This window comes from Phalacrocorax aristotelis, chromosome 5, assembly GCF_949628215.1.
Source record: "Phalacrocorax aristotelis chromosome 5, bGulAri2.1, whole genome shotgun sequence".
Classification (NCBI taxonomy): domain Eukaryota; kingdom Metazoa; phylum Chordata; class Aves; order Suliformes; family Phalacrocoracidae; genus Phalacrocorax; species Phalacrocorax aristotelis.
In genome coordinates this window covers 64,677,051-64,688,717 of record NC_134280.1, presented here as the reverse complement: position 1 = coordinate 64,688,717, position 11,667 = coordinate 64,677,051, and the positions used below count along the sequence as shown (strand labels likewise).

At 46.2% G+C, this 11,667-nt stretch overlaps 1 protein-coding gene across 2 annotated transcripts; it reads left to right on the top strand.

The window, feature by feature from the left end:
* Positions 1–9,604: 9,604 nt before the first annotated feature.
* FIBIN (fin bud initiation factor homolog) lies at positions 9,605–11,667 on the top strand. 2 transcript variants are annotated; one of them, XM_075094949.1, is made up of 2 exons: positions 9,605–9,976; positions 10,064–11,667. In XM_075094949.1, the coding sequence occupies exons 1-2, from the start codon at positions 9,803–9,805 to the stop codon at positions 10,427–10,429; spliced, it is 540 nt and encodes a 179-aa protein (XP_074951050.1). In that variant the 5' UTR covers positions 9,605–9,802; the 3' UTR covers positions 10,430–11,667. The 2 variants fall into 2 exon arrangements, with proteins under 2 accessions (XP_074951050.1, XP_074951049.1); XM_075094948.1 differs by having other exon boundaries at positions 9,606–11,667.

Sequence of the window (11,667 nt, the reverse complement as noted above, 5' to 3'; positions counted from 1 at the left end):
AGGGGATTGCTCTTGCGTTACTACGTGCTAGTCACACACAGTGTGAATATCTATCCAGTTAGAGTCCCAGGTTTATATATTTGATAAAGAGATGAAAATGGAATTTATAACAGAAAAGCAACAGAATAAAAGGGCCTCAGTGCAGATAGTTTAGTCTTCAAATTAGATTTGATTTACTTTTCATCGTTACTGTTGTATATGTGAGGCAATGAAGTGTTTCATTTGCATTAGTTAAGAAAATGTTTTAATCACTCAGATGTTCCTAATGAAATCATACAACTAATTGTCTGAAAATGTTTGATAACCAAAACCATTTGTAAATGCCACGCTTCTGTACACCTCAGCAGAAATGAACCTCGGCTGAAACTTTGGGCCATAAGTGTTCTTTGCCACAGTGGTTTTTCTCATGCAACAACTTTGCCCCAAGGCTAGGCATCACGTATCAATAATTAGTACCAAATAGCTGGCAGTCAAAGAGGACTGGTAGAAGGCATTATGTAAGCCGTAATTTGATTAACAATAGCAAATTCTTTTTTGTAACTCATCTGGAATTAACACAAGGAACAATCTAGGAATTATTACTCGTATCTGGAAATGCCTAACATTTCTGGAAACTTATGTTTCCAGAAACAGCTAATGGTTCCTGTGTTATTCATTGTGCCGATCCCCAGATGACTCGCAGCCCAGAAAAAAAGAAGAGAGAAAAGCCTACTGTCTGCAAGTAATTTGCAAGTAAGCCAAGTGCAAGCAAGCCAGTTACAGTATAGAGCAAAGTATTTCCAAGATTCGCCTTTGACTCTGCCCCACTGAAGGTATGGGTAAAGTTCCCATCTCTGTCAGCAAGAGTTAGAGCAAACTTGTTTAGAAAATGCAGTCCTCGGTGTCTCTTTCTGAGTATCCTAGTTACTAAGGTAGTTATTTTCTCCACTTACGCTGAAGCAGCGTTGGGCCCCTGATTCTGTCACTGCAGCAGAAGCAACAGTAGCAAACGTCCAGATACTGTTCTCAGAGGTGTGCTCACATTCTTGACAGTGAGTTAAGACTAAACCATTCCCTTTCAGAAAAAAAGGAGGGGAAATAACATTGATAAATGGAATAAGGCAAACAGAAGATTTTGTAAGGGGCAAATAATATGATTTAAATAACTGCTATGGAATTAATGGTCCTAACTAGAATTTATAACTCGCAAGTCTTCCCAAAAGCTGTAGCGTAGTGCTTCTTACGCACTTTAACGTGTTTGAAAACCCTGCGTGTACATTTTCAGGAATGTGAGAAACCACCACAAAAAAAAAGCTCCAGTTTGCACGCCCTAGTTATATGTGGATTACTGGACTACTTCAAAAGAAAGCTAGGTTAGTTTCAATGTATGTCTGAGTATGTTTTGGTGAGTCCATCTCAGCAATGAGACCTCCTTCGTAGTTCAAATTCTTCAGTTTTTACAAGTGATCAAAAGATTACAAACTAGTGTCTATAATTTTTTATAAAGTAACTTTAGAGAGCTTGGCCTGACACTCTGTATGTTGGATCAGTTCAAATGTATAATGCTCTTTTAAAAAAAATCAGCAATAGGAGAAAATAAGCAAAATGTGGCTCTTTGAAGATAAGTACATAAAAACACATAAGCGCGTGCAATGGCAGTGCCTCTTGTTGCAGCGTGGTTGACAAACCCTCAGAACTGTGCCTGAACGGTAGCTTGACCCCACAGCCCCTCTGGCAGGGCAGTTTCCTGGGGCAGCGAAGGTCAAGCACGTCTCGTAATCATACTCTGCACAAGGTGCTTTGGGAGGCAAGCGTGAAGGTAAGTAGAAAATGGGAAAACCTCTATGGTTTCATTACCCAAAGAAATTTTTTCTGCTATTTCAAGAGTTTTTATTTCTCCTAAATTACTCCTTCATCAAACTGACATTCAAATGATTCCAGTGCAACAAGAGGTTAAGAAAACATGGGATATGTCACCTTTTGCCATCATCCTACGTGCAGACTTTCCACAAAAGGGAGTGATTTTGAAGTCCGATGCCTCTGGGAGCAGAGCCTGCAAAATATATTATAACACAACAGAGTAAGTAGTGATTTAGCAGGTTTGAAACCAAGGGTGAAATCCCACCTCCCACCATAGGTATGGCAGAGTGCCAGGAGCCAGATTTTACCCGGAGGTTATTTATTGCTAGTGTACCCCAAGGTACAACGGGGGAGCCAGAGAGGGGAACGTTCATTGCCTTTTTTTTCAGAGCAATGTTTGCACCTTTGAATTTTTCTGCTCTAAGCTCTTTGGTAAATGGGGTGAAAGAGGCCACACGCTCGCACTACTCCTTTCTGTTCAGCCATTGTGCTGCAGATTTAACTTGCAGATTTAATGCTGGAAACTTAATTATGCAGCGTCTTCCTTGGGAGAAGAGCGGAAGGGGAAGGAGAGGCAACCCTGTAGTTGTAGGCACGCTCCCTCTGCTCTGAAGGCTGCTGGTACCAAATAAGCAGTGCACGTTGCAGCCGTTTAACCCGCAGAGGTGTTCTGCCTGCGGGCTGCCCTTGTAGAGAGGTTGGGTTGTCCAGCCCTGCCTCCCAGACACGACACTTCTTGGTTTTGAATGTACCCTCTTAATTTTCATTTCCAACAGTTGTCACAGCATTGCTTTGGTTTGGTTGAACCATCTCAAGGCTCTGAATAGCAAAGTGTTTTGAACGCTTCCAAAACTGCCTGCTGCGAAACAGAGGCATTTATTCTCTTAACAGAGGGAAGCTGCTCTTCTTTGTGCCTCTGTGGGTTTGGGTGCTGAGAACCTTCACCAAATTTATGCTCAGGCATCACCTGTCTGACCCCGGAGGAATTCCTCCCAAGCCTGCCGCGGCACTACAGTGCTGCCGTCTCGGGCTTTCCAGCGCCCTGGCAAGACAGTCCCTAGGGAAAAGCAGGTTCATCAGCTGGCACAGGCTCTGGGAGCGTAAACCCCGGTGGGATTAAAGGACCGATTTGTGAGACCAAACGTGGTGTTGAGAGGCTCTGAATGCCAGAGGCAGGGCCGGGGCTTTCTCATCCAGGGCAACCATGGTGGAAGAGCCGTAGTATTTCCTAAGCCTAAATTAGCCCACAAACTTTATTCAATTCAGCTTCTTTCCATTAAAGCCAATTGTACGTCTTTGCTTCTTGACCATAAACGCGGAAACAAGCGGGCAGTGTTCCTGCAGCTCTGCACAGCACCCCGTGCACTCTGGTTCAAGGTCAGTCGTAGCGAACGACTGCGCTGGGGCTCCAGGTCTAGCTGCGGAGGCAAGTTTTGCCAGTGCCCATCGCATCTTCTCCAGAAGGGCCTGCACAGCCACGAGCAAGTCATCTCAAATGCTGGTTCTGTAGGCTTGCCTTTCGGAATAAGAGTCATAAATTGCAGTAGGAGGTATAAATTCCCTGTCGATATTCTGCAGCAACCTCAGGCACGGGAGAATAACGCAGTGTTAGGGCTGCTGAATGAGTGCTCTGTGTGCACCGAGTCATTAAAAACCTGGGGAACAGTCAACCATGACTGCACAAAAATAAATATAGAGCTGACTGTAAATAGTGCCCCTTCACCTGCTTCTTCAAGTAGAATTTTATAAGAATGTTTGTTAAAAGGAAAGATTTTTTTTTTTTTAAAACGGGGAGATTTTGATATATTTCAATTGAAACCATATGCTTGGTCTTATGCTGCTCAAATACAAAGTCAGCCTAGTTTTAAATTTAATACACTGTTAAAAACACCTAAATAAAAATCCAAGTGAATGTGTTAGGATACAAAAAGGACATTTTCCAACTCCTAAAAACCAGATCTGGGAATACAAGTGCATTTTACTATAGCAGCATGTTTTGTTTTATTCTTTATTTGCTACACTGAGAAAGGTACGGGCGAGAGGAGATTAAACCAGTTAAATCCTAGGAATTTTATTTTTATCATTTTCCATCTTCCCTCACTTTTACTGCACATAAGATACTATTATAAATATTTAATTTTTATCTGAGGCAGAAAATAGAAAAGCTAAACCATTGTGGAGATGTGTTTAATAAAACTACGTGCAGTTCGTGAGCCTGAACAGGTAGGCTCCCACGCTAAATTCACAAGCAGGGACTTCAAAGGGTTGGTGAGAAGAGGAAATCTGACAACTGATCAGCGTAAACTGTGTCAGGATCTAGCTCTTATTCAAGAATTAATTCTTGATCTTAATACCTAGGTTTATGTGTGATCAGAATATGCCATCCTTATAAAGGTGGCAAAACTGGAAATTACATAGTGTAAAATCTGCTTAAATTGTTGGGGAACTGACCTAGAGAATTGGCTGGGTGAAATTTGGCTTTCAGAAAATTCAGATGTTTTCAAGACCCTGCCTCAAATGAATACATTAGATCGCAGGACTGCAAATCCTGAGCAACTGTATCAATGGATTAATCCCACTGGAAATGGCATCAGCATTTCCCCACCAGACTCTCTTAGATTTCTTCCAAGACTTTTATTCAAATTCTTTTCCAGTCCTGCCTGGGCAGAACGCATCAGGTTATCAGCTTTTTACTGTTTTGTAAAGGAGGGAGAGAAGGAAAGAGAAGAAAAGGTTTGTTGTGCTGTGTTTTTTTTTAAATCCTAAAATAAATCTTATTTTTCTCCTAACAGGTTAGAGGCAAGGAGAACGCATTATCACGAATAATTAGTGAACTATGTTTCTGTAACATCTGCAAAGTATATGTTTTCGCATACAGCCTCTTCACGTTCACATAAAGCATTAAAAATAACACAGAAAGGACTGAAAATCAAATCAACATTTTAACAGCACGATACGCTGTCTCTATAACAAACCACATTTACAGTAATGGGAAAGCTTCTCCATGTGCTGGCCAATGATGATGCTTTTTAAAGTGTTTTCATTTCCACCAAGGAAGTGTTGTTATTTCCACTTCAGGAACCTTGCTGAAGAAATCCCAGCGATATCCCTTTTTGGGTTCGAAGTTTTTCATCAACAGACAGAAACTGCACTAGTACAATACCAGTAAATGCTGCCCCCTCTTCACCTCTTATTTAATCCCCCTCCCTTCTTAGGAAGCATCCAGCTGCATCACTTCTCTTTTCCAAAATAACCCAAGCACATGCTCCATTTTCTGCTTTCAGCAAATTATACGTAAAGTAAACCAGCGCCCACTACAGAGAGGGGCTGTGGTAAAATCTCTTTCTGTATTTTTCTGCCAAGGTTGAGCTCATTTTGGTGTTGGCTAAAGTTGAAGTAGATTCAATACTAATTGCATATTCTTCTGAGACATCCAGCCTGACAGACCCTTTTTATTAGTTGTATTCACGTTCAGCCTCATACCCAATACTTTCTATAACTACTCATGTTTTTTGAATTTGGTTTTCTGTATTGCTTATTTAAGAGGAGCCAGTGCTACAGGGCTCAGACAGCTCTGTGCCCAGACACGGCTGTGGTTTCAGCCTGAAATCTGCAAAGAAGAAAAGGGTTATCAGAATCTGTCCATCTTAAACGTAAGCTAACAACAAAGTTGTTTTCTCTAGAAAGTTGTATTTGAGAATTCTCTGGTTCAGCTGTTCCAATTCTGAACTAAACGTGCCTTTCTGAGAAATTCGAATTTTCAGTGTAACCCCAGGTGAGCATGCTGGCCCTGGGACATTCAGTATGGTTCGTACCTCAGCATATTCATCCCTAATTTCTGTTGTGCTCCGAAGTTACACTGAATTAATATGAAGTGCTTCATAAAAGTTTCATTCAACAAATCTTTTTTTTCATTTTGCAGAATTTCTGGCATATTCTTATGGCAATTTTCCTACGACAAACTGCCGTTATTCTTTCATGGGCTATTTCATGCCCACCTAACTTGATGACATTTAAGCATTTAGTGCAACACCCTACAATTAGAAATTACACACACATACTTATTAGGCTCGTGTCTAAACAAGGTATCTTTATGTAAAGCTAAAGAACAGTTCACGGCAGGAAAACAGACGCCACTAGTCAGAAAACAACATTTATACCCTAAAGCCTGTGGGGCCTTTAGGACCATATAACATATATCTGTTCTCCAAATTAATGGTCATTTACATCTGAAACATTCTGACGCGGCAAAGTTTACCGTCACCTGCGACAGAAATAGCAAGCGTGCGTGAGCCAAGAACCAAAGATGAAGCACTGCTTGCAGAGGAAGATTATGCAAGCGTCACCTGAAGTCCAGCGCCGAGCTGTGTATTTGCCACCAGTTTATAGGCCGTTTCTGGAGTGGAGGCTGATTTTGGTGTTTAGGTTACGCGGAGTAAATTCTGCACTTCTTTATAGTACTATAAACCTAATGCTGTTCAGTGGAAAAACAATGGCTTTACCACAGCAGAGTGTATGATGCCAAGTATTTGTAAAAGACAGTATCGGTATGCTGCTGTATTTTTGTTTCCAGTACTTTTTCCTCATTTTATGCAAAAGGAATTTTTAAATGCTTGAGCAGGCAGGGAGGGTAAAATACTGTCATGCTGAAATCAATGGGCCTTTTGACAATGCCAGGATTTCAATGAGGGCCTTCATGGGAGCATGCCACAAGGAGCAACTGTTTCTTGGATGCATCCCAAAAGCTCCCCAGATATCTGATCTCATACAACTACCCCTATGGGTTCCCAGCAGAAAATGCAATGTTCAGCAGAAAACGGCTTGCTCTCCTCCCTGGTTCTCTCCACCCCGTGTTTCTGGTATTCCTGAGAAATTCCCTTCTGTCCTCCTTTGGTTTTATTGCCCTCTATGCCTCCCAGACAATGCCAGAAATTACTTTTAAAAACTCTCTGTTGACACTGATTTTTATGTTGTTATTTCAGCCATTGCTGTGGTGTTCCTGCTGCCTTTAACTGTGATGAAAACGTCTGACCCTTCGACCCAGGTCTGGATGGATAAAGGTAATTGTTGTTACTCTCACTGTGTGTCTTTCAAAAGAAAAAAGAAAAACTGATTTTCATTCGCATGCACATGGTTTTATGGACAGTTTAAGGGTATTCATATTAGATTACCTCAGTGCAGTCTTAAGACTTTTGTCTTGTAGATGTGATTTTGGAACGAATAATGGCTTACCTACGCGCAGTATTACCCCACCAGCGTGAGCCTACATCTTTTCCGTTGTTTGATGCTTTTCAGTTAAAACTTAGGGTTCTGCTGCGTTGTAATCCTCAACCATAATAGGTGGTGCGTATCTTTCAGCAAGTTCCAGCTTTTACCAAAGCTTTGCCCACTGAGTCACCGAGCCTGCAGATCCCATATTGCAGACTTCCTTCAGAAGCAGACATTCCAAGTGGGATAATTGGGGAGAGACTATTTTGACGTCAAATTTAAATAGAACTTGGATAATGCACATTGCATTGAAAACAGCAGTGGCCAGGAGTCAGCAGCTGTAGCGGGGCGCAACAGACACCTTTTAGTCTCTTAATGTATGAAGAGATGGAGAAAAAGTATTTACTAAGGCCAATTATTTTTGCCCACTGTGGCACCGGTGAAAGCATAACCATGCTGACAAAGCTGCAGCCGAGTGATTTACAGCGCGGTACTTCCATGAAGAGACCTCAAAAGTGGAGTCCACCACAACCCAGTATCAGCCAAACCAGTCAACTGGCAGTAACACCAGCTGGGTGGAAACTTATGTAGATAAAATACTATGGCTGGCAAAGAATTGGGAACCAAATAAAATATTAGGTGAAAGAAGAGCGTCCTGGGAATAAAATTGTTTGAAAGAGCCCCTGTTGGCAAACACAGACCAAGGACAAATGCCAAGCAGGCTCAGTTGAATAAGCTTTAAACCTTTTATAGAAAGTTGAAGCACAAAAGCTTAGCCTAATCCAACCTATTTATATGAGTGTTTTCTGAACTTAATTACAAATTTAAAATGCTTCCAAATGCGTGCAGTGTTTCTGTTTGGATAGCTTGTCTGGCCTGGGCTTTCAGCAGTGCAGAAGTTACTTGGTCTCTGCAGACATTGCTCACCTTGAGGTGCACATGCGCATGGTCTTAACTGACTCCGAGGCTCGGAAAGTCTACCTAAAGCAATTCAATAACTGTTTGGCTATTACCTTTGCTGTCTCTGGGTTAGGTTTCTGTTGGTTGGCTGACTGGTTGGTTTATTTTTCGCTTGTTTCTTGGTGTTTGTTGGTCTTGCGACCTTCCGCGCTTGTGTAAAGCATTTCTGTAGGCTCTAAAGCCAATACTTGGGAAGGCTGAAATACATATAGCATTAAAGGCCATACTGCTAGTGAGAACTTGTTTTCAATGCTGCTGTGTCATACACTAAAGGGCCCGGCGATGTAGTTAAGCCCATTGCTGAGCTCCCAGCCCCATTGGCAGCGGGGGCACCTGGGGACAGAGTCAGCAGCCAGCCAACAAAGCCAGATACGTGGAGGCAGGGGCCTCGCTGGAGCCTCTCGGGGAAGTGCAAGCAAAGAAAGGAGCAGCTTGTGGAGCTCAGCACGCTTGAGCTCAAGAAGAGCATCTGGTCTCTAGAGCAGCTATTTGCTCCACATATGTCCAGAAACAGGATAGCTTGTGATTACAGAACGAAGCCGCCGTGAGGGAAGGGGCTCGAGACTGTGTTTGAAACGTAGGTGTCTAAAATCATGGCAGCGTAAGAAATGGTAGAGCCAAAGTCCCCTGCGCCCCGTAAGGCTCTAATCTACAATGCCCAACATAACAGTGAAAAAAAGCATAAGTGGCTGGCCTATTGCCCAATCGAGTTAACTGTAAGCATCATAGTGATTTGCAACATGCAGGAAGTGTCAAGATGGTAGTTAAAATATTTACATTAAAGAGGTGATATGAATATTTTTGCAGGCAAAGCCCTCACGGACAGCAGTGGGAGTTTTAACTCTGGATGACTGCAGGATTTGGTATAATCCCTGCTAGCTGGTGATTTTTTCCATGGAAGAGGAAAGATGACGCGAAAGGAGCTGGTAACGTTACAGACCCTTTCTTTTTGTGATCCTACCTTCATTTAACAACTCAAAAATAGTAAAGACAGATTGAGGCCAGTTACGTGCAAGGTTCGACCCTGCTGTAATCCAGCTACTGGATTCACGCAGAATATTGTTTCGTGAAAGAGAAACACTTAAAATTTTACATAGTCAGCGCCACGGGATGAACTGTGTGTGGATTTTCCTCAAACGCACCCGACATTTTATTTCAGGGCAGATTTTGCGTTTCGCTTCCCTGCCTTTGCCCTCCAAGGTTTACTGCATTACACCTTATACCTGAACCCGCATCTTTTCCCCTCTGAAGTTCTCAGTCGGTGACCAACCAGGCTGCCCGAGCTTTGCGAAGCCCCTCTGCCCCGCACCCTGTGTTTGCTGAGGGGCGCGCGGAGCTGCCGTGAAAACTATTTCAGGAGAACGAGGAGCGCGGAGCCGTTCCAGGTTTGGGGTGATTATTCAGGGGAGCGGGGTGCCCGCGCCCCCTCCCCTCCCCGCGCAGGCCGCCCCCCGCGGGGGCGATGCCGGGGGCGGTGCCCGGTGCCCGGGGCGGCCCGGCCCGGCCCGGCCCGGCCCTGCCCTGCCCTGCCCGGGGGCCGCTTCCCCCTCGGCGGGGGCTGCCCCCGTTTTAAAGGCGGCGCGGCGGCAGCCGGCCCCAGAGCGCCGCCAGGCCTCCGCCCGCGCTGCGCGACCGGCGCCGGCCGTGCCCGCAGCGGAGCCGGCCGCGCCCGCGGGGCGGCAGCGGCGGGGCCCGGGCGCCTCCATGGGGCGCGGGCGGCGGCGGCGCCCCTAGGCTGCCCCCCTCGGCTGCCCCCGCCTCGGCTGCCCGGCGCCCCCGGGCTGCCGGCCGCAGCATGCCGGCAGCGCTGCGGCTGCTGTGGCTGGGCTGCCTCGGCAGCCTGTGCCGCGGGTACTTCGAGGGCCCGCTGTACCCCGAGATGTCCAACGGCACCCTGCACCACTACTTCGTCCCCGACGGGGACTACGAGGAGAACGACGACCCCGAGCGGTGCCAGCTGCTCTTCAGGGTGAGCGAGCAGCGGCGGTGCGGGGCGGCGGCGGCGGCGGGCGGCGGGCTCAGCCTGCGGGAGGAGCTGACGGTGCTGGGCCGGCAGGTGGAGGACGCGGGCCGGGTGCTGGAGGGCATCGGCAAGAGCATCTCCTACGACCTGGACGGGGAGGAGAGCTACAGCACCTACCTGCGCCGGGAGTCCGCCCAGATCAGCGACGCCTACTCCAGCTCGGACCGGTCGCTGAGCGAGCTGGAGGGCAAGTTCCGGCAGGGGCAGGAGCAGGGGGACCGGGAGGAGGCCCGCCTGGGCGACAGCTTCCTGGGGCTGCTGCTGCACGCCCGCGCCCTGCTCCGGGAGACCCGCCACATCTCCAGCGGGCTGCGGGACAAGCACGACCTCCTCGCCCTCACCGTCCGCAGCCACGGCGCCCGCCTCAGCCGCCTCAAGAACGACTATCTCCGGGCCTGAGCCGGGACCCCCCCCCGCACCGCACCGCACCGCACCGCCGCGGGCGAGGGGCTTCGGAGGGGCGCCGCAGCCCCCCCGGGAGGCGCCCCGGGGCGAGGGGAGGGCGCAGCGCCGGGTCTCCCTGGAAGGAGCGCCTCCTCGCGCAGATGCCTCCGTCATCCTGGAAAAAAACTTATTTATTATAGTTGACTTCCTAAACAAATAGCGCGTTTCTATAAACCGGGAGGTTAGAGGTACGTTTAAGTTAATATCCCATATTTAAAAAACTACCCCGTGTTACGTTGTTCACCCTTGCTCGCAAAGCCAAGTAAGCTTTCTCGTCTCCCGTTCCCTGTCGTCGGTTCACATACCGCCTTTCCTGCTGCGGCTCACCTGCCGCCAGCGTGGATAAAGCGTGATGCTTGTCAGCCCCGTCCGGACGCGCGTGTCGCAGATGCTTAAATTGTCTTTGTTGTTACTCTCCTTCAGGGTGAAACCTCTGGCCCTCTATTGCCTTTCTTAAACTTTTTGTAACGGTATGTATTCTACACACGTAACGCATTGTTCTACTACGTAACTTAAAGCTGTGATTTCCATTTGTGTTTTGAAAGACGGAAACTATTCTGGCAGGATTTGTACTCTTCCAGGCCTGCTTACCTGTGACTCGGAGCTATCATAACCCCAAGACCCAGCCAAAAAGGCTTGTGGCGGATCCTGAGAATGCCGATGCAGGTTTTTATAGTAAGAAGGAGCCCTAGCAGCGATTGTAGTTTCAGATCCCAAATTTGCAAGCCGGGCTTCTTAGAGCATATTTTTAAAGCAGACAAAAAGGTTTAGTCTGTGCCAGCACAGTGGCATTTCTCATTGGCGCCTTGTACTTTTGCTAGCTAAGCTATTAATAAAATTATTTGTGCTCCTAGACAATAGCAAAAGTGCCTCCTGGAAAGGAGGGGGAGGATTGTTTGGGATTTTCGACTTACTGCTATTTAATTGTCAATTTGGGGTAGTATGGCTACCAGGTTACAGATACCGCAGGCAGAATCGCTGTTTGGATGGAAAAATTCATATGTTGTTTTAATAAATATTTGAAAACAATGTTAAAGCACATTTTTTCCCTTTTATTGCTGTGCTTGAGACACTCTTGGTTTAAAACATGCTGTCGTAATATGTCTTTTCAGCAAAAAACTGCAACTGTGTAGATCCTGCCAAACAAAATAATTGCTTTTCAGTAAAAAACAAATAAAAATTTACAGGCTGAA